This window comes from Rhinolophus sinicus, chromosome X (assembly GCF_036562045.2).
Source record: "Rhinolophus sinicus isolate RSC01 chromosome X, ASM3656204v1, whole genome shotgun sequence".
NCBI classification, from domain to species: Eukaryota; Metazoa; Chordata; class Mammalia; order Chiroptera; family Rhinolophidae; genus Rhinolophus; species Rhinolophus sinicus.
The window spans coordinates 81,851,373-81,872,877 of record NC_133768.1 but is presented as its reverse complement, the minus strand read 5'-3'; the positions used below and the strand labels follow the sequence as shown (position 1 = coordinate 81,872,877).

At 38.8% G+C, this 21,505-nt stretch overlaps 1 protein-coding gene across 2 annotated transcripts in view; it reads right to left on the bottom strand.

Annotated features, from left to right (window-relative positions):
* The window catches only part of LONRF3 (LON peptidase N-terminal domain and ring finger 3), a 59,487-nt gene that overhangs the window by 7,015 nt on the left and 30,967 nt on the right, over positions 1-21,505 (bottom strand). For both annotated transcript variants that reach the window (XM_019717045.2, XM_074323600.1), the window contains 2 exons: positions 21,234-21,348; positions 18,899-19,020 (listed from right to left, as the gene is read on the bottom strand). In XM_019717045.2, the coding sequence (XP_019572604.2) occupies positions 18,899-19,020; positions 21,234-21,348 (237 nt within the window). The remainder of the gene's footprint in view (positions 1-18,898; positions 19,021-21,233; positions 21,349-21,505) is intronic.

Here is a 21,505-nt window from a genome sequence, read left to right as displayed (position 1 = left end):
CAGCGCTGGGGCACCAGCTCAAAAGGCGCCAGGGACATATGGGGCAGAACTGAGTTATCTAGCTTAAGAGTGATGGTTGGAGGGGCAGCTTTCTCCCAGACAGAAGTATTGGCATAATCCATAATTTTTGTTGAGCCCTCCTCCTTCCCACCTGCATATGCAGGGAGCCACCATATATGAGTCTCCATCAACCTGGCTAACACTCTTTGTGTCATCCTAGTGATTCCCTGACAGCCAGCCCCACCCAACTTGTGGACCTACCCAAGATGCTTCCAGTGACTTTTCCATATAAATGGTCTGACTTGGCTCATGCTGCGGACTTTCCTAACATCTCTTAAAGGTTCACAAAACCCAAACAAGCAGCATCTGGCCTCAGTGTGCCCTTCACCTAGTTCTGAGTAAGTCCAAGCCCAGCACTAGTAGCAGCGAGCCTCGGTTTGTGGCTTGGCCTCTTCTAGGCACCTCGAAGCCCAGTGCGAGTAGCTGCCATCTGTGGATTGCATTGTATCTTGTGCCAGGTGGCTCCGGGTATAACACAGGCTGTGGCTGAACTTCGCCTTAGGCTCCAGGGCCAGCACACCCAGTGGTGGCCAGATTTGGACCAAGCTGGAGCCCCACCCAGCTGCATCCATGGGAGACGCACCCAAAGGGCCAACTGGGCAGCCACTAGAGCCCCACTGAAGCAAATCCTTCTCCATAGGGTCAGATCATGCACAATAGCTCCTCCACTGTGGTCACAGAAAGTCCTCACAACCCACGAGATGAGGGTCAATCCCTCCTATTGATGTGCAAACAGCAACCAAGCCTCAACTACAACTGGATGGCACACACAACCCATACAAGGGACATATCTGGAGCACCCGGCTCAGATGACCAGAAAGACTGGGCCACTGTGCCCCAAAGAACATCTACTACATAAGGCCACTCTACTAAAACTGGGAGATATAGCAGCTCTACTTAATACAGAGAAACAAACACAGGGAGGCAGTCAAAATGGCGAAACAAAGAAACATGTCCCAAATGAAAAACAGAACAAAGCTCCAGAAAAAGAACTAAGCAAAATGGAGGCAAGCAATCTACCAGATGCAGAGATCAAAACACTGGTTATAAGGATGTTCAATGATCTCAGGATCAAAGAGATAGGAAACATAAAAATAGAGATAGAAAACAAAAAGAACCAGTCAGAAATGAAGTATAAAATAACTGAAATGAAGACTACATTAGAAGGAATCAACAGTTGATTAGATGAAACAGAGGATCAAATCAGCTGTTTAGAAGATAAGGTAGGAGAAAACACCCAATACGAACAGCAAAAAGGAAAATAAATCCAAAAAAAATGAGGACAGTTTAAAGGGCCTCTGAGACAATATCAAGTGTACCAACAATCTCATCACTGGGGTACCAGAAGGAGAAAAGAGAGCTGAAAACCCCTCTCTTTTAATGACAAAAAAATGAGAGAATGACAGAAAACTTTCTTAACCTGATGAACAAAATAGATGTACAAGTCCAGAAAGCACAGAGAGTCCCAAAACAGATGAACCCAAGGTTGAAGGGAAAAAGAGAATCTTAAAAGCAGCAAGAGAAAAGCAGTTAGTTACTTCCAAGGGAGATCCCATAAGACTGTCAGTTGATTTCTCAAGAGAAATTTTGCAGGCTAGAAGAAGTTGGCACAAAATATTCAAAGTGAAGAAATATGAGGACTTAGAACCAAGATTACTCTACCCAACAAAGCTATCATTTAGAATTGAAGAATAGTGAAAGAGCTTCCCAAAGAAGTAAAAGCTACAGGAGTTTATAATCACCAAACCAGTACTACAAGAAATGTTATAGGGACTTCTTTAAGAAGAAAAAGAAAAAAGAAGATAAAAAATATGAACAGGACGTCATAGAAATGGCAGTGTGAGGTGAGCCTCTTGAAATCTCCCTTGGAATTTACAACAAATTGAACAACTATAATTGCACAAAGGACTCCCTGTGCAGCAAGCAGGCAAGACTAACAGACGTGCAAGTGAAATCATCTAAAGGTGGTCAAATGGGGCAAGCAGGGTAGGAGAGAAGCGGGAAGCGTGGAGACACGGGCCACACTGGCACAGGACACAGACCTAGCTCAGAGTTCCGAGCTCCCTGCATTCCGGAGCTCAGCAGCCGTGGGAGAGGGAAGAATTCGGACTGCTAGCGGTCCCCTTATGCCCACAGTCCTACCTGAGGGATCAGCATATAACACAGCTGAACCCAACGCTCACAGCAGAAACCTTGGAGCAAAGACTGAGGGAAGAAGGGTGAAAATGACAGTTTAAGACCTCACTGCCTTTTGGTGGAGTCTTTAGGGTTTTCTATATATAGCATCATGTCATCTGCAAAGAGTGATAATTTAACTTCTTCATTCCCAATTTGGATGCCTTTTATTTCTTTCTCTTGCCTGATTGCTCTGGCAAGGACTTCCAACACTATGATGAAAAGCAGAGGTGATAGGGGACATCCCTGTCGTGTTCCTGAACGTAGAGCACAGGGCTTCAGTTTTTCTCCATTAATTATGAGATTAGCAGAGGGCTTGTCATATATGGCCTTTATTATGTTGAGGTATTTTCCTTCTATACCCATTTTATTAAGTGTTTTAATCATAAATGGATGTTGTATCTTGTCAAATGCTTTTTCTGCATCAATTGATATAATCATATGATTTTTGTCCTTTATTTTGTTTATGTGATGTATCACATTGATGGATTTGCGTATGTTGAACCATCCTTGTGCCCCGGGGTTTCTCAAAGAATTACGAATAGAATTGCCATATGACCCAGCAATCCCTCTTCTGGGTATCTACCCAAAAAATCTGAAAACATTTAGAGATAAAGACACGTGTGCTCCAATGTTCATTGCAGCTTTGTTTACGGTGGCCAAGACATGGAAACAACCAAAATGTCCTTCGATAGATGAATGGATATAGAAGTTGTGGTATATATACACAATGGAATACTATTCGGCAGTAAGAAAAGATGATATAGGAACATTTGTGACAACATGGATGGATCTTGAGAGAGTAATGCTGAGCGAAACAAGTCAGACAGAAAAAGCAGAGAACCATGTGATTTCACTGATATGTGGTATATAAACCAAGAACAACAAAAGAACAAGACAAACAAATGAGAAACAGAAACTCATAGACACAGACAATAGTTTAGTGGTTGCCAGAGGGTAAGCGGCGCGGGGGTGGGACGTGGGAGATGAGGGTAAGGGGGATCGAATATATGGTGATGGAAAGAGAACTGACTCTGGGTGGTGAACACACAATGGGATTTATAGATGATGTAATACAGAATTGTACACCTGAAATCTATGTAATTTTACTAACAATTGTCACCCCAATAAATTTAATTAAAAAAAAAAAAAAAAAAAAAGACCTCACTGCCAAGCAGAGGACAGAAGGAGTAGGTATGTAGCCTAGCCGCCCCCTCCCACCCTCTGCGATCTCGCCCCTCCCATACCCTCCTACCTTTAGAAGCAGAATGCCAATAGCAGTGTCAGATCAAAACAACAGAATATTTGCAGTTCTTAAAATTGCGGCCTGCAGCCACGGACTTACAGCCCAACCAGTTCCGGTGAAGGGGAGAGCGCCCTGGGTGCAGGACGGCCTGTGCTGATGATTGCCCCCGTAGCTCACAGCAAACTCTCACAACTCACACTGCCCACCCCCACCTATCTGGGCGGATCCCTGCAAGGATAAATGGAGACACTGAAACACACAGGCCCTGAACCTGGTGCAGGAAGAGCTTTAGAACTTCAGAAGTTCTCAACATTCCCCAAAGGACGTGGTGCCCTATATCCCAGGTGACCTGTTCACACAGCATAAGTCCAATTTCCAGGGAATCCCCACAGTGTGTGAGAAGCTAGAACACTGCAGAGAAAATATAACACTACAGTTTGAGAGAGAATAAAAGGTTGCAGTCGGTGAGAAAATAAAATGTTCTACCAACACCTACTGGAAAACAAAACAAAGACCTCTTCCTATCAACCTGTCACAGAACCCACTGCTGAAGACGCCTAGGGAGAGAAATAATAATTTACTAATTGCCATGAATAACCCAGGTAACAAGGCAGCTCAGAAAGAAAATGAAAAGTCTCCAGAAAATGAACTTAAAGACACGGAAATATGTGGCTTAAATGACAGAGAATTCAAGATTGCAGTCCGGAAAAAACTCGACGAGATGCAAGAAAACACAGACAGGTAGTTTAACGAACTCAGAAACACAATCAAAGAACAAAATGAGCATTTTACCAAAGAGATTGAAATTTTAAAAAGAACCAAATAGAATTTCTGGAGATTAAGAACTCAATAAAAGAAATGAAGAATGAAATAGTCAGCTTAGGTAATATAGCTGACCAGACGAAGGAAAGAGTCAGTGACATCGAAAATAGAAATCTGGAAATGACACAGATGGAAAAAGAGAGAGACTTGAGAGTTAAAAGAAATGAAAGAACTTGACAAGAACTTTCTGATTCCATCAGAAAGAGCAATATAAGAATAATGGGCATACCAGAAGTAGAAGAAAGAGAGAAGGGAACAGAGAATATATTCAAACAAATACTCGGGCAGAACTTCCCAAAGTTGTGGAAAGAGCTGGATCCTCGAATCCATGAACTAAATAGAGTACCTAACTACCTTAACCCCAACAGGACTTCTCCAAGGCACATTGTATTGAAGGTGTCAAAAATTAACCACAAAGAAAGAATCCACAAGGCAGCCAGGGAAAAGAAGACGGTAACCTACAAAGGAAAGCCCATTATGCTATCATCAGATTTTTCAGCAGAAACTGTACAAGCCAGGAGAGAGCGGACTCAAATATTCAAACTATAGAAAGAGAGAAATTTGAGCCAAGAATAATATATTCAGCAAAGATATCCTTGAGGTATGAAGGAGGAATAAAGACTTATCCAGACATACAGAAGCTGAGGGAATTTTCTAATACACGACCTGCACTACAGGAAATACTGAAGGAGGCTATTTGACCTGAAACAAAAACAAACAAACAAAAAAGAATACAAAACCATGAGAAGTGTGATGAACAGACAGAAGCAGGAAATGGCAACCCCTGCACAAAATAGGGCACTGTACACTTAAACATAACATACATGATAAAGAAGAAAAATGAAATCATTAAAGAAAAGGAGGAAAAGGACACCTTGCTACTGCAGTGCAGGAATCAACTCACAACATAAATACGGATGATTTGTGACAACAAAAACTTAAAAGGGAAGAGGGTAAGTTCTGAACTGGCATAAAGGAATGGAGAAGGTAAGCATGCTGAAGAAAATAGAATACTCTAAATATGAATCATTCCATTACATAAAAATAATGGTAACCAACAACAACAACAGCAAAAATCCAGAACTGAAATACATAACATAATAAAAGAAGAAAAACTGGGGAAAATCACAGAATACCACCACACTGAAATAACAGACAGCAATAAAAGCCAAACAAACAATGGAGATGCAGTCCTAACATAAAACCAAAGTTAGAATGATAGGAAATCCTCATAGGTCAATAATCACCCTAAATGTAAATTGACTGAACTTACCAATAGAATCGCACAGAGTAGCAGATAGGATCAAAAAACTAAACCCAACCATATGTGGCCTCCAAGAGACACAACTACAAGGACAAACATAGACTCAAAGTGAAAGGGTGGAAATTTACACTCCAAGCAAATGGTATCCAGAGAAAACCAGGCGTAGCCATACTGATATCAGATGAAACAGACTTCATAATACAAAAGGTAACAAGAGACAAAGATGGACATTTTATACTGATAAAGGGGACTATACAACAAGAAGACATAACAGTCATTAATATTTATGCCCCCAATCAGGGAAAACCAAAATACGCAACGCCACTATGAACAGAACTAAAGGGAGAAATTGACCAAAACACAATTATAGTAGGGGACCTAAATATATCACTGACAGCTATGGATAGATCATCCAAACAGAAAATAATAAAGGAAAAGCAGCCCTAAGCAACACATTAGATGAAATGGACATGATTGACATTTATAGAGCACTTCATCCTAGAATATCAGACTATACATTCTTTTCTAGTGTACACGGAACATTCTCAAGGATAGACCATATATTGGAACATAAAACAAGCCTCAACAAATTTAAGAAAATTGAAATCATACCAAGCATATTCTCTGATCACAAGGCTTTGAAATTGGATATAACTGCAAAAAGAAAGCAGGAAAAAACACAAATATGAGCAGATTAAAGACATACTTTTAAAGAATGACTTGGTGAAAGAAGAAATAACAGGAGAGATCAAAATGTACGTGAAACACATGAGAATGAAAATACATCCTACAAAAATTGGGGGGATGCAGTGAAAGCAGTTTTAAGAGGGAAATTCATATCATTAAATGCCTAGCACAAGAAATAAGAAAATTCCCAGATAAGTCACCTCATGCAACAACTTAGAGAACTAGAAAAAGAACAAATGAAAACCAAAGTCAGCAGAAGGAAGGAAATAATGAAAATCAGAGCAGAACTAAATAAAATAGAGAACAAAAAGACAATAGAAAAAATGAATGTGACCAAGAGCTCGTTCTTTGAAAAAGGTAATAAATTGATAAACTCACTAAAAAAGAGAAGACACAAATAAACAAAATCAGAAAAGAAAGAGGGAAGTTCTCACGGATGCCACAGAAATACAAACCATTATCCAAGAATACTATGAAGGACTATAGGCCACAAAATTCAATAACCTAGAAGAAATGAACATGTTCTTAGAACCACATGGCCTTCCTAGGCTGAATCACGAATAATTAGAAAATCTAAATAGACCAATCACCAGTAAGGAAATTGAATCAGTCATCCAAAACCTTCTCAAAAGCAAAAGTCCAGGACCAAAACCCTCCCAAAAGCAAAAATCCAGGACTAGTGAATTCTACCAACATTCAAAGAGCATCTAATACCTTTCCTACTCAAACTCTTCCAAAAAGTTGAAGAAGAGACAATAATCCCTAACGTATTTTATGAGGCCAACATTACCCTGACACCAAACCCTTGTAAGGATAAGACGAAAAAAGAAAACTACAGACCAATATCTCTGATGAATACAGACACAAAAATTCTAAACAAAATTGTAGCAAATCATATGCAGCAATGCATTAAAAAGACCATCACGACCAAGTCCGTTCATCCTAGGGCACAAGGATTGTTCGACATACGCAAATGGATCAATGTGATACACCACATAAACAAAATAAAGGACAAAAATCATATGATTATATCAATTTATTCAGTAAAAGCATTTGACAAGATACAACATCCATTTATGATTAAAACACTTAATAAAATGGGTATAGAAGAAAACACCTGAACATAATAAAGTCCATATATGAAAAACCCTCAGCTAATATCACAATTAATGGTGACAAACTGAAGCCCATTGCTCCACATTCAAGAACACAACAGGGCTATTCCCTATCACCTCTGCTTTTCAACATAGTATTGGAAATCCTAGCTGGAGCAATCAGGCAAAAGAAAGAAATAAAAGGCATCCAAGTTGGAAATGAGGAAGTTAAATTGTCACTCTTTGCAGATGACATGATGCTATATATAGAAAACCCTGAAAAGTCATCAAAATGGAAGCGTGAGGTGAGCCTCTGTAAATCTCCCCTGGAATTTACAACTAATAAAACAAACTGAAACTCCACAAAGGACTCCCTGCACAGCAGACAGGCAAGACGAAGAGGCTCACTACTGAATTCACCTAAAGGTGGGCGAATCGTGCAAGCCTAGGACGAGGGAAGGGAGAAGCACAGAGACGGAGCCGCGCGGGCACAGGACGAAGACCTAGCTCAGTGCTCCGAGCTCCCTGCATCCTGGAACTATCACAGCTGTGGGAGAGGGAAGAACTCAGACTGCTAGGGCTCGATTTATGGCCCTCAGGGCTGAGGGGACAGTATATAACACGGCTGAACCCAAGGCTCACGGCAGAGACCTCGGAGAAAATACTGAGGGAAGGAGGCTGAAAACAGTGGTATAAACCCTCACTAACAAACAGAGAATGGAAGCCATAGGAACCGAGATAAGCCCCTCCTTCCTACCCTCCCAGAGCTTACCCTGCCACCACCTGCCCGGTGCTAGAAGCGGAATAGTAGCAGTGTCAGATCAAAAGAACAGAACATTTGCTGTTCTGAGAACTGTGGACCGCAGACACAGATTCACAGCCCAACAAGTTCTGGCAAAGGGGTGGGAGCTGTGGAAACAGAACCGGCTGTGAGGGTGGTCGCTGCAATTGCTCTGGGCCACTTCTCACAACTCACCCCACCCCTGGCCCACCTATCTGGGTGGATCCCTGCAGGAGTAAACAGAACTGCTGAAACATACAGGCTCTGAATCTGGTGCAGGAAGAGCTTTGGAACTTCAAAAGCTCTCCACATACCCACACGGACACTGCGCCCTGAGACCCAGGAGAAATATCAACAGAAGAGAAGCTCGTCTCCAGGGGAATCACCCCATTGTGTGAGAAGCTGGAATAGTGCAGAGAAAACATAGCACTACTGTGTGTGAGAGAAAAAAAGGCTGCAGTCGGAGAGAAAATAAAACAATCTACCAACAAGTATGGGAAAACAAAAGAAAGACCTCTTCCTATCAACCTGTTGCAGAAGCCACTCCTATAGATGTCTACGAAGAGAAATAATAAATCAGTAATTGCCATGAATAACCAAGACAACAAGTCAGCTCAGAAAGAAAGTGAAAACTCTCCAGAAAAGGAACTTAAAGATATGGAAAGATGTGACTTAAATGACAGAGAATTCAAGACTGCAGTTCGGAAAAAAACTCAATGAGAAGTAAGGAAACACAGAAAGGCAGTTTAATGAACTCAGAAACACAATCAAAGAAAAATATGAGCATTTTACCAAAGAGATTGAAATTAAAAAAAAAAAAAAAAAAAAAAAAAAGAATTTCTGGAGATTAAGAATCCAATAGAAGAAATTAAGAATGAAATAGCCAGCTCAGGTAGTAGAGTTGACCAGATGGTGGAAAGAATCAGTGACATCGAAGACAGAAACCTGGAAATTACACGGATGGAAGAAGAAAGAGACTTGAGACTTAAAAGAAATGAAAGAACTCTACAAGAACATTATGATTCCATAAGAAAGAGCAATATAAGAATAATGGGCATACCAGCAGTAGAAGAAAGAGAGAGGGGAACAGAGAATATATTCAAACAAATTGTTGGTGAGAACTTCGCAAACTTGTGGACAGAACTGGATTTTCCAATCCAAGAAGCAAATAGAACCCCTAATTACCTCAATCCCAATAGGCCTTCTCCAAGACACATTGTATTGAAGCTGTCTAAAATCAACGACAAAGAAAGAATCCTCAAGGCAGCCATGGAAAAGAAGATGGCAGCCTACAAAGGAAAGCCCATTAAAGTATCATCGGATTTTTCAGCAAAAACTCTACAAGCCAGGAGGGAGGGGAAACAAATATTCAAACTATTGAAAGAGAGAAATTATGAGCCAAGAATAATATATCCAGCAAAGATATCCTTTAGACATGAAGGAGGAATAAAGACCTTGCCAGACATACAGAAGCTGAGGCAATTTTCTAATACACAACCTGCAGTACAAGAAATACTAAAGGTGGTGATTCGACCACCATCAACAGGGACTATTTGTTGCAATGAAATCATAAAAAGAGGGAGAGTAAAGGCCTGAAGCGGAATATGGGAATGGAGAAAGTAATCGTGCTGAGAAAATGGAATACTCTAAACATCAAAATTTCTTTTACATAAACTTAAGGGTAACTATTCAAAAGACATCCAGAACTGATTTTGTATACATACATACTGTAATAAAAGAAACAGAGGGAAAAATCATAGACTACCACCACACAGAAATAATAGACAACAATAAAAAGGCAAAGAAAAAATGGAGACACACCTCACCAGAAAAGTAAATATAGAATGACAGGAAATCCTCACATATCAGTAATCACCCTAAATGTAAATGGACTGAACTCACCAATAAAAAGGCACAGAGTAGCAGATTGGATCAAAAAACTAAACCCAGCCATATGCTGTGTGCAAGACACGCATCTCAGCTACGAGGACAAGCATAGACTCAAAGTGAAAGGGTGGAAATTGACACTCCAAGCAAATGGTACCCAGAGAAAATCAGGTGTAGCCATAATGATATCAGATGAAAAAGACTTCAAGGTTAAAAAGATAACAAGAGACAAAGATGGACATTTCATAATGGTGAAGGGAACTATACAACAAGAAGACATAACAGTCATCAATATTTATGCCCCCAATCAGGGAGCACCGAAATATACCAAGCAACTACTAACAGAACTAAAGGGAGAAATTGACCAAAACACAATTATACTAGGGGACTTAAATACATCATTGACAGCTATGGATAGATCATCCAAACAGAAAATAAATAACGAAATAGTAGCCCTAAATGACACATTAGATGAAATGGACATAATTGACATTTATAGAGCACTTCATCCTAAAACATCAGACTATACATTCTTTTCTAGTGTACATGGAACATTCTCAAGGATAGACCATATATTGGGACATAAAATCAGCCTCAGCAAATTTAAGAAGATTGAAATCATACCAAGCATATTCTCTGATCACAAGGCTTTGAAATTGGATATCAACTGTAAAAAGAAAGCGGGAAAAAACACAAATACATGGAGATTAAACAACATACTTTTAAAGAAGGACTGGGTCAAAGAAGAAATTAGAGGAGAGATCAAAAGATACATAGAAACAAATGACAATGAAAATACATCCTACCAAAATTTTGGGATGCAGCGAAAGCAGTTTTAAGAGGAAATTTATCTCATTACAGGCCTATCTCAAGAAACAAGAAAACTCCCAAATAAATAACCTCATGTTACACCTTAAAGAACTAGAAAAAGAAGAACAAGTAAAACCCAAGGTCAGCAGAAGAAAGGAAATAACAAAAATTAGAGCAGAACTAAATGAAATAGAGAACAAAAAGACAATAGAAAAAATTAATGTGACAAAGAGCTGGTTCTTTGAAAAGATTAACAAAATTGACAAACCCTTGGCTAGACTTACTAAGATAAAAGAGAAGACACTGATTAACAAAATCAGAAATGAAAAGGGAAGTTATCACGGACACCACAGAAATACAAAGGATCATCCAAGAATACTATGAAGGACTATATGCCACCAAATTCAACAACCTAGAAGAAATGGACAAGTTCTTAGAAACATATAGCCTTCAAGGCTGAACCATGAAGAACTGGAAAATCTAAACAGACCGATCACCAGTAACTAAATTGAATCAGTCATCCAAAACCTTCCCAAAAGCAAAAGTCCGGGACCAGATGGCTTCACTAGTGAATTCTACCAAACCTTCAAAGAGGATCTAATACCAATTCTGCACAAACTCTTCCAAAAATTGAAGAAGAGACAGTACTCCCTAACTCATTTTATGAGGCCAACATTACCCTGATACCAAAACCTGGTAAGGACAGCACAAAAAAGAAAACTACAGACCAATATCTCTGATGAATACAGATGCAAAAATCCTAAACAAAATTCTAGCAAATCGAATAAAACAATGCATTAAAAAGATTATTCATCACGACCAAGTGGGGTTCATCCCTGGGGCACAAGGATGGTTCAACATCTGCAAATCCATCAATGTGATACATCAAAAAACAAAAAAACAAAATAAAGTACAAAAATCATATGATTATACAAATTGATGCAGAAATATCATTTGACAAAATACAACATCCATTTGTGATTAAAACACTTAGTAAATAGGTATAGAAGGAAAATACCTTAACATAATAAAGACCATATATGACAAACCCTAAGCTAATCTCATACTTAATGGTGAGAAACTAAAGCCCTTTTTTCTATGTTCAGGAACACGACTGGGCTGTCCCCTATCACCTCTGCTTTTCAACGTAGTGTTGGAAGTCCTCGCCAGAACAACCATGAAAGAGAAAGAAATTAAAGACATTCAAACCGGGAATGAAAAAGTTAAATTGTCACTGTTTGCAGATGACATGATGTTATATATAGAAAACCCTAACGACTCCACCAAAAACCTGTTAGATACAATCAACAAATACAGTAAACTTGCCAGCTACAAAATCAACGTACAAAAGTCCATTGCATTCCTATATGCTAACAATGAAATCTCAGAAAAGGAAATATAGAAAACAATTCCTTTTGTAATTGCAGCAAAAAGAATAAAATACATAGGAATGAACTTAACCAAGGATGTGAAAGACCTATATGCTGAAAACTATAAGACATTTTTGAAAGAAATTGAAGAAGACACAAAGAAATGGAAAGACATTCCGTGCTCATGGATTGGAAGAATCAACATAGTTAAAAGGTCATATTACCCAAAGCAATATACAGATTCAATGCAATCCCCATCAAAATCCCAGTGGCATATTTTAAAGAAATAGAACAAAAAATCATCAGATTTGTTTGGAACCACAAAAGACCCCAAATAGCCAAAGCAATCTTAAGAATAAAGAACAATAATGGAGGTATCACACTTCCTGACTTTGGCTTGTACTACAGGGCTACAATAATCAAAACAGCATGGTATTGGCAGAAAAACAGACACATAGACCAATGGAATAGAATTGAGAACCCAGAAATAAAACCACATAAATATGGACAGATAATTTTTGATAAAGAAGCCAAAACATACAATGGAGAAAAGACAGCCTCTTCAATAAATGGTGCTGGGAGAATAGGATAGCCACGTGCAAAAGAATGAAACTGGACTGCTATTTGTCACCATGTACCAAAGTTAATTCAAAATGGATCAAAGACTTAAGCATAAGACCTGACACAATAAACTGCATAGAAGAAAACATAGGTACTAAACTTATGGACCTTGGGTTCAAAGAGCATTTATGAACTTGACTCCAAAGGCAATGGAAGTAAAAGCTAAAATAAACGAATGGGACTATATGAAACTTAAAAGCTTCTGCACAGCAAAAGAAACCATTGACAAAATAAAGAGGCCACCAACTGAATGGGAGAAGATTTTTGCAAACAGTGCCTCCGATAAGGGCTAGTATCCAGAATATACAAGGAACTCATGCAACTCAACAACAAAAAACAAACAACCCAATTGAAAAATGGGCAGAGGACTTGAAGAGACATTTCTCCAAAGAGGACATACAAATGGCAAATAGACATATGAAAAATGCTCAACATCACTAATCATCAGAGAAATGCAAATCAAAACCACAATGAGATATCACCTCACCCCAGTCAGAATGGCTATCATCAACAAGACAAATAGTAACAAGTGTTGGAGAGGCTGTGGAGAAAAAGGAACCCTCATACACTGTTGGTGGGAATGCAGACTGGTGCAGCTCTTATGGGTGGCAGTGTGGAGGTTCCTCAAAAACTTACGAATAGAATTACCATATGACCCAGCAATCCCTCTCCTGGGTATCTACCAAAAATATCTGAAAACATTTAGAGATAAAGACACGTGTGCTTTAATGTTCATTGCAGCTTTGTTTACCGTGGCCAAGGCATGGAAACAACCAAAATGTCCTTCGATAGATGAATGGATAAAGAAGTTGTGGTACATATACACAATGGAATACTATTCGGCAGTGAGAAAAGATGATATAGGAACATTTGTGACAACATGGATGGATCTTGAGAGAGTAATGCTGAGCGAAACAAGTCAGACAGAAAAAGCAGAGAACCATGTGATTTCACTGATATGTGGTATATAAACCAAAAACAACAAAAGAACAAGACAAACAAATGAGAAACAGAAACTCATAGACACGGACAATAGTTTAGTGGTTGCCAGAGGGTAAGGGGGGTGGGGGGGGAGGTGTGGGTAAGGGGGATCGAATATATGGTGATGGAAGAACTGACTCTGGGTGATGAACATACAATGGGATTTATAGATGATGTAATACAGAATTGTACACCTGAAATCTATGTAATTTTACTAACAATTGTCACCCCAATAAATTTAATTAAAAAAAAAAAAAAAAGAAAAATGGGCAGAGAACCTGAAGAGACATTTCTCCAAAGAGGACATACAAATGGCCAATAGACATATGAAAAAATGCTCACCATCACTAATCATCAGAGAAATGCAAATCAAAACCACAATGAGATTTCACCTCACCCCAATTAGAATGGCTATCATCAACAAGACAAATAGTAACAAGTGTTGGAGAGGCTGTGGAGAAAAAGGAACCCTCATACACTGTTGGTGGGAATGCAGATTGGTGCAGCCGTTATGGAAGGCAGTGTGGAGTTTCCTCAAAGAATTACAAATAGAATTACCATATGACCCAGCAATCTCTCTCCTGGGTATCTACCGAGAAAATCTGAAACATTTATCCATAAATACACGTGTGCTCCAATGTTCATTGCAGCTTTATTTACGGTGGCTAAGACATGGGAATAACCAAAATGTCCTTCCATAGATGAATGGATAAAGAAGTTGTGGTATATATACACAATGGAATACTATTCAGTGATTAGAAAAGATGAAATAGGACCATTTGTTACAACATGGATGGATCTTGAGATTATAATGCTAAGCGAAATAAGTCAGACAGAAAAAGCATAGAACCATATTTAATTGATATGCGGTATATAAACCAATGTGATTTTTGGATGATTTAATACAGAATTGTATACCTGAAATTAATGTAACTTTACTCATAATTGTCACCCCAATACCCTTTAATTAAAAAAAAGATAGAAAACGAGACCTTTGTATATGCTGCCTAAAAGAGACTCACTTCAGATGTCAGAGGGTCTGTAGATTGGGGGAGGTGGCTTATCACTTTGTAAGGGGTGAAATGTCTAACTATTGTATTGTTTTGTACACCTGAAACTAATAAGTAATAAAAAGATGATGACAACCTTAAAAAAGGCACAGAGTGACTCGCTTCATATTGAGAGATAGAAACAGATTGAAAGTAAGTGGATGGAAAAAAATATTTTATGAAAACGAAAAAAAAAAAGTTGGGGAGCAATTCTTATTCCAGACACAATAGACTTTAAAACAAAAGTATAACAAGAAAGAAAGAAGGATGTAGTATTCCCACTTCGTGTATTTATCTGAAGAAACTGAAAGCACTGCTTCAAAGGGACATGTGTATCCATACGTTTGTTGCATCATCATTTACAATAGCCAAGAATTTGAGGTAACCTGTGTGTCCATCAATGGATGAATGAATGAAAAGGTAGTACATACATATAATCGAATATTACTCAGCTGTAAATAAGAATGAAATCTTGCCATCTGCAACAACACTGATGAACCTAGAGGGTATTGTGATGAGTGGAGTACGTCGGACAGAGAAAGATAAATGCCATATGATTTTACTTATATGTGGAACCTAAAGAACAAAATAAACAAAAGAGAAACAGACTCTGTATCTCTTAGATACGGTGTACATTTTGACGGTTACCAGCTAGGAGAGGGTTTGGGGGTGGGTGAAAAAGGGAAGGGATTAAGAAGTAAAAATTCGTAGTCACAAAATAGTCATGGGAATGTAGGGTATAGCATAAGGAATATAGTCAATATTATTGTAATAACTACCATGTTTCCCCGAAAATAAGACCTAGCCAGACAATCAGCTCTAATGTGTCTTTTGGAGCAAAAATTAGTATTTGACTATAAGACCGGGTCAATATAATATAGTATTATATAACATAGTATACTATACTATACTATACTATACTATACTATACTATACTATACTATACTATACTATACTATACTATACTATCATGTAATACCGGGTCTCATTAATTTTTACTCCAAAAGACGCATTAGAGCTGATTGTCTGGCTAGGTCTTATTTTCAGTGAAACACGGTGTGTATGGTGTCAGATCCGTACTAGACTTACTGGTTGATCACTTTGCAAGTTATGTAAATGTCTAATCACTATGTTGTATATCTGAAACAAAGATAATATTGTATGTCAATTGTAATTGAGGAATAAAACAATTATTTAAAAAATATGTATTGAGGAATCAGCAGGATTATTCTAACAGGGAAAAGAATATAAACTTTAAGGAAAACTATAGACCAGTTTTATTTACTCCATAAAGAAACAAAAATTTTATATGTAAGATGTAAAACAGCACAAATTTATATTCATCTATTTAGTTGCTTATGCAATCATTTTCTCTCTAGACCAGTGGTTCTCAATGGGGCAATTTTGCATCTCAGGGGACACTTGGAAATATCTGGATACATTTTTGGTTGTCACAGCTGGTGAGCAGGTGCTACTGGCATTTGGTGGATAGAATTCAGGGATGCTGCTGAACATTCTATGATGCACAGGGCAGCCCCTCTCCTCCACAACAAAAAGTGATCCTGCCCCAGATATCAATAGTGTTGAGTTGGAGAAATCCTGCCCGAGGGGGTGAGGTTGCAATCTAGGTTTTCCTGAAGGCACACACTTCTGGTCGTGCTCCTTTAGGGAAATTGCCATGAGTCTTCTATCTGATGTTTCTCATCTACAGGTAAGGAGTAAATATCACTGGCATATGGAATGTTATGATGTAGAATAATGACCATATGTTTTCACAGCATTTTGAAAATATTAAGGACTATAGAATTGAGAATAATTATGAAAACAATTCTTAAGAGAGTTTGTTCCCATCATAATTTCCAACATTAACACATATTAGAATGAAGGAAATATTAAGTATATGAATGTAAAGATTTCTTAATATTGTTTTATTTATGAAAACCCTAGAAAGTATAGTTTATTGTTAACAACTGAGAGCTTGTCCATGATATACATATAGGGAACAGGGATGGAGTTGCGATGGGGGAAGTGAATCTGTATTGATTCTTATAGGAAATTCTGAGTTTCTTTCAATAACAGTTGTTGATATGAGTGCATGACCATTTAGTTACCAAAAATTCACAGTAAAATTTAGTCATAGTAAAATTCACTTTTACATTTAAGTTGTGTGCCTATTGTTTGTGAAGAAACTTGAGGATCTTAAATATTATAATATAATATATGATTGCATTTCTGATTTTGCAACTTGCTGATTAAACTCTCTACAAGAGTTAAAAATACTAAAATGCAGCTAATGCTGCAGGCTCAGTCCCATTATCAGGTTAGCCTACAGGCTCAAAGATGAAAATTGACATTCTATATCATCTAATTTGGCTCAAGAAGTTCTCTGGTATGTTAACATGGTGGGTGACAGTTATACTTCACTTTTTTTTTTCATGTCTCAACTCAAACAATCTCTACAGGTTTCTTGCTGGCAATATGGCAAGTGTACTGGTAATATAAGTGGACCCAGCTCTCCAGAAGGATGGTGGAAAATTCTCTGCAGAGTCACCCTGAGCATCTCAAATTTGCACAGTCCCTAGAAGATCTGCGTGGCAGGCCCAGCTGGGAAGAGGAGGTAACAATGAAGAGGCGAGAGTAATCTAGCCTCGTGATGCTCAAATATGCCTGTGCATCAGAATTGCCAGGGGCCCTTAAGTCCAGACAACCAGGTTGCAGCACCCCCAGGAACACTGGTGCATTGGTTCTGGAATCAGGCCCGGGCAGCCAGCCCTTCAGCAAGTGCTCATGAAGATTCAGAAACAGACTGAGAGGGAATCAGCAACTTGGCCAGCAACTCCTGGATCCCTGTTCTCTTATTTGTCTAGTAAATCCAATACAGCAACAGCTGAACCTGAAACTACCAATAAATATAAGATCATTTGCCCAAATCTCAAAACGATTAAGTTTAGGATGCCTTTAAATAGAAATCCCTCTAGCATAGTGCAGTGTTTGTTAATGGTTAATGAAACATTAAATTATATTTGAGAGGAGGGCTCAGAGAGATTCAAGGTGAACTTAGGAATCAAAAATAAAGATAAAGGTGACCTGAGCATATTTAATATGAGTCAATAAGGGAAAAAAAAGATTTCATTTCTAGCTTCCCAGGAAAACATGTCCAAAGTAGGAGGCACATTCAGACAAACTGATGGTAGTTTAGAAATAGTTCTCTACAGGGTGGGTACAAAACCAGAACAGCTTTTGCAACCAGGAACCTAGACCTCAGAATGCTGTGAGGATTCCACACCTGGGTTGGGGAGACAGGAGGGCAGCAGTACAAGAGGCAGATATTAGTGATTACCTCCTCCTGCTTTGTCTGCTAAATGAACTGTTCTTCCAGCCAGGCAGAGCTTGGAGCCCTACTTCCATCCCCATCCCTACCTACCCTTCACCTCTCACAATACCTGTGCATGGCAGAGAACGCCTATAACAAGAAGCATTCTTACTATTACCATTATTAAGTGCTTACTATGCACTAGCTCATTTGATCTTCATAGTAAGTCCATAATTATCCCCAAGCTACTGATGAGGAAACCGAGGCCCAGAGAGGTGAAGTGATTTGCCTATGGTCATGAAGTATTCTCACTTTGTGGCAAAACTGGGTCATAAACCCAGGTCTGGCTGACACCAAAGTTCTTAGCACCTCCTTATATATTTGAAAACAGTCTTCTGGACACTTTATCAGTTCCCCTTGATTATGCTACTCCAATTTACTCCTGCCGGTGACACCCAGTTACTAGTGCCAAGATGAGACCTAGTCAGTGGTTTGGCTTAAGCTTCTTCAGTGGTATGCTGACAAATGTTGAACAACTGGCTTTCGGGAGGCGGGTTGTGGGGAGAGAAGCCCTTGTTTATAGCATTTGCAAATTTCCATGGTGTAAATACTCTCACCATGGCCAATTTTAAGCTACCAGCGTGATATCACTGAATGAGGAGTTAGGAAGAAATGTGCACATTCAGCTCTATGAACTGGTATGAGTGAAACTGAAAAGAGAAACATGCATATACATACTTAGAAAGTTCTGCCATTTCCTCTTCATAAAGTTTCCTTCGTTCCTTGAGCTCTTCTGGAAGGAATTTAGCTATTAGCTCTTCCATTATGACATTTTTGCTGTATTTTCTTGATGCCAAGCACTATATGGGAAACAAGGCTATTAGATATTATGCAGTCATCAGAAAAACACAAAGCACTTCTGATGCAATCAGTAAAATAGTCAAATGGCCCACATATTGGAGTAATTTAGACCCATATATTAGCAGCTGATACTATTATAATGTATGTATTCTTTCGATGTTAGACTTTAAAAAATGCAATCAATTACTCTTATAATTAGAAATAAATATTTTAACAAGGAAAAAAGATTTGTATTGATGTTTTAAAAATCTCGTCACTGTCCTAAAACACTTAAATTGAGATCATGTTCCTGTCAAAAAAGGGGTAAAATCCTTTCCTTTCCTATTTCTGATTTTTGTTTACAAGATCACAGAAACTGTCTCCATCTGGGATATGCTGAATGTCTGTGGCCAAAAGGTTCAGGGAACTAAAAAGCAATTTTCAATCATTGATCCTTTCCTTTCCTGCCCAAACTCCACCCCATTCCAATGCTTGGCTTCTGGATATTGCAAGTCTAAATATTTTTCTTCTCTATCTTTAGTTTAAAAAAAGAAGAAAACAAAAACAGCTAAATACTGGTGATGTGTTCATCTATTTGTGTGTTTTTTTTAATATACCATTTAGGTACCACTGAAATTATGTCATAAATCATGATTTCAGAACCGAACTCAGCCTCAACTGTCACTATTACTCTCCTCCCAAACATCCCTAACCCATGCATATCTAGGTATCTGTAAGTAGGGGGCATTTAACCGTGTGGACCAGACAATGGGACTTAAAACATCTGCAGAGAATTGCTTGCTATGGAAGCTACCCACACAGACTCAGCAGGGGGAGCTCCTGAGTATAAAACTGCTGGCTTTAGACAAATTTTCCTTTCCCAGTGTGGGCTATGTCTGTCTATACTGCAGTGAACATGATTGGAATAAGATATTCATTTCTCTGGGAGATGGAGTAAGTGTGACCCTGTGTGAATACAAAGAGATAGATGAGAATATCTTCTAGACCCTGTGTCTGGAACCCCACAGTATCTGCCTCCAGGATGCTTTATAGGACACTGACTGGCTGCCGGAGAACTAACTGCTTTGTCCAGCTGGGGAAAAGCAATGACTCAGGAGGTAGCCAATCCAATAAAGAGATGACTCCTCTGTTGACGCTAAGACAAAAACCCAGGAAAGGCATATACTAAACTGTTAACAGTGATTTTCTCCAGGTGATGAGCAGATTATGGGTAGATTTTTCTTCTTTCTGCTTATCTGAATGTCATAGTGTTAGCACAACACAAATATATTATTTAAGTGTAAAGACTTCTCATCTACAATATGCCAGCAAACCCCACCCCTTTACCTAGGTAAGGTACGGCACTCACCCTCTTCCAACCCAATACACACCCCCAGAGTTATCCTGGATGATTTCACTCCATTCCCTTAGTTTACATTTTGGGGTGTTGGGGAAACTCAACATGTGACTTCTCTGGACTTACATTCACCTAGAGATAGTCTTGCATCTCCAACCTCTAGTCTGGGATGACAGGGGTCAAGTGACCTTAATACTGACTGTAAAATGTGGCACACATGTCCCTGTGGGAGGAAAACAAGATGGATTCCCAGACCCATTGGTGCTAAAGGAAATTCCATTAGGTCCACTTGAAAAAACCAAGGTGGCAATTTGTGTGATTCATTTTAGAAAACCTGAAAGCCTCAGAGCTTTTCAGGTAGCTAAGGATCTGCTAATAAATACAGTGGCTCCTGAGGGGTGGGACAAGGACTACATTGAAAGTCTGTGAGATTTAGCTGAAGCCCTGGGAATGGTCTCTTCAAGTCACAGAATAAACACTGACAAAAAGAGGACACCAATGCTCATCTAGTCCAAGCCCAGAGAGGACACAAGATTCACCCAAGATTACAGTGAATCAGGTGCTATGATGGGATTAGAACCAGGCTACATATTTATCATCAATTTAATATTTTTGTTTCCAACACAAATTAATTTCACTACAAACAGTGCATAAAAAGCTAGCTGTTGCCTCATTTTCTTGAAGGATTTTGTGGAGAGGGGATGGGTGGCTATAAAGTAGGAGAAAGAGATGGATGGTCTGAGGGAGTATTTTGCCCTAGCACAGTGCAGTGGCTTGGAATCCAATAGGACACAATTTCAAATAAGAATTTTATTTAAGAGTCTTAGTACCCAATTCCAAATAAGCTAACCCAACCAAGAAAGAAAAATGTTTTACCTGTGAAAGACCATCTTTGCACAGTGGACACTTCGCGTTGTGATCTAGGCATCTTTCAAGACATTTTAAGCAAAATGTGTGCCCACAAGGTGTTGTGACTGGCTCATAGAATAATCTGAAATTTAGGAATCAAAATGAAAAAAAAACTGCAATAAGACCAAAAAGTAAAAGACAGAGTATTATTTGGAAAATTCTGTGTGTGGGGCAGGATTCTTTTTTAAAAATCCCTGCAGTTGTTTCACTTCAGAAAAGCATTTGTTTTTATTTGTGAA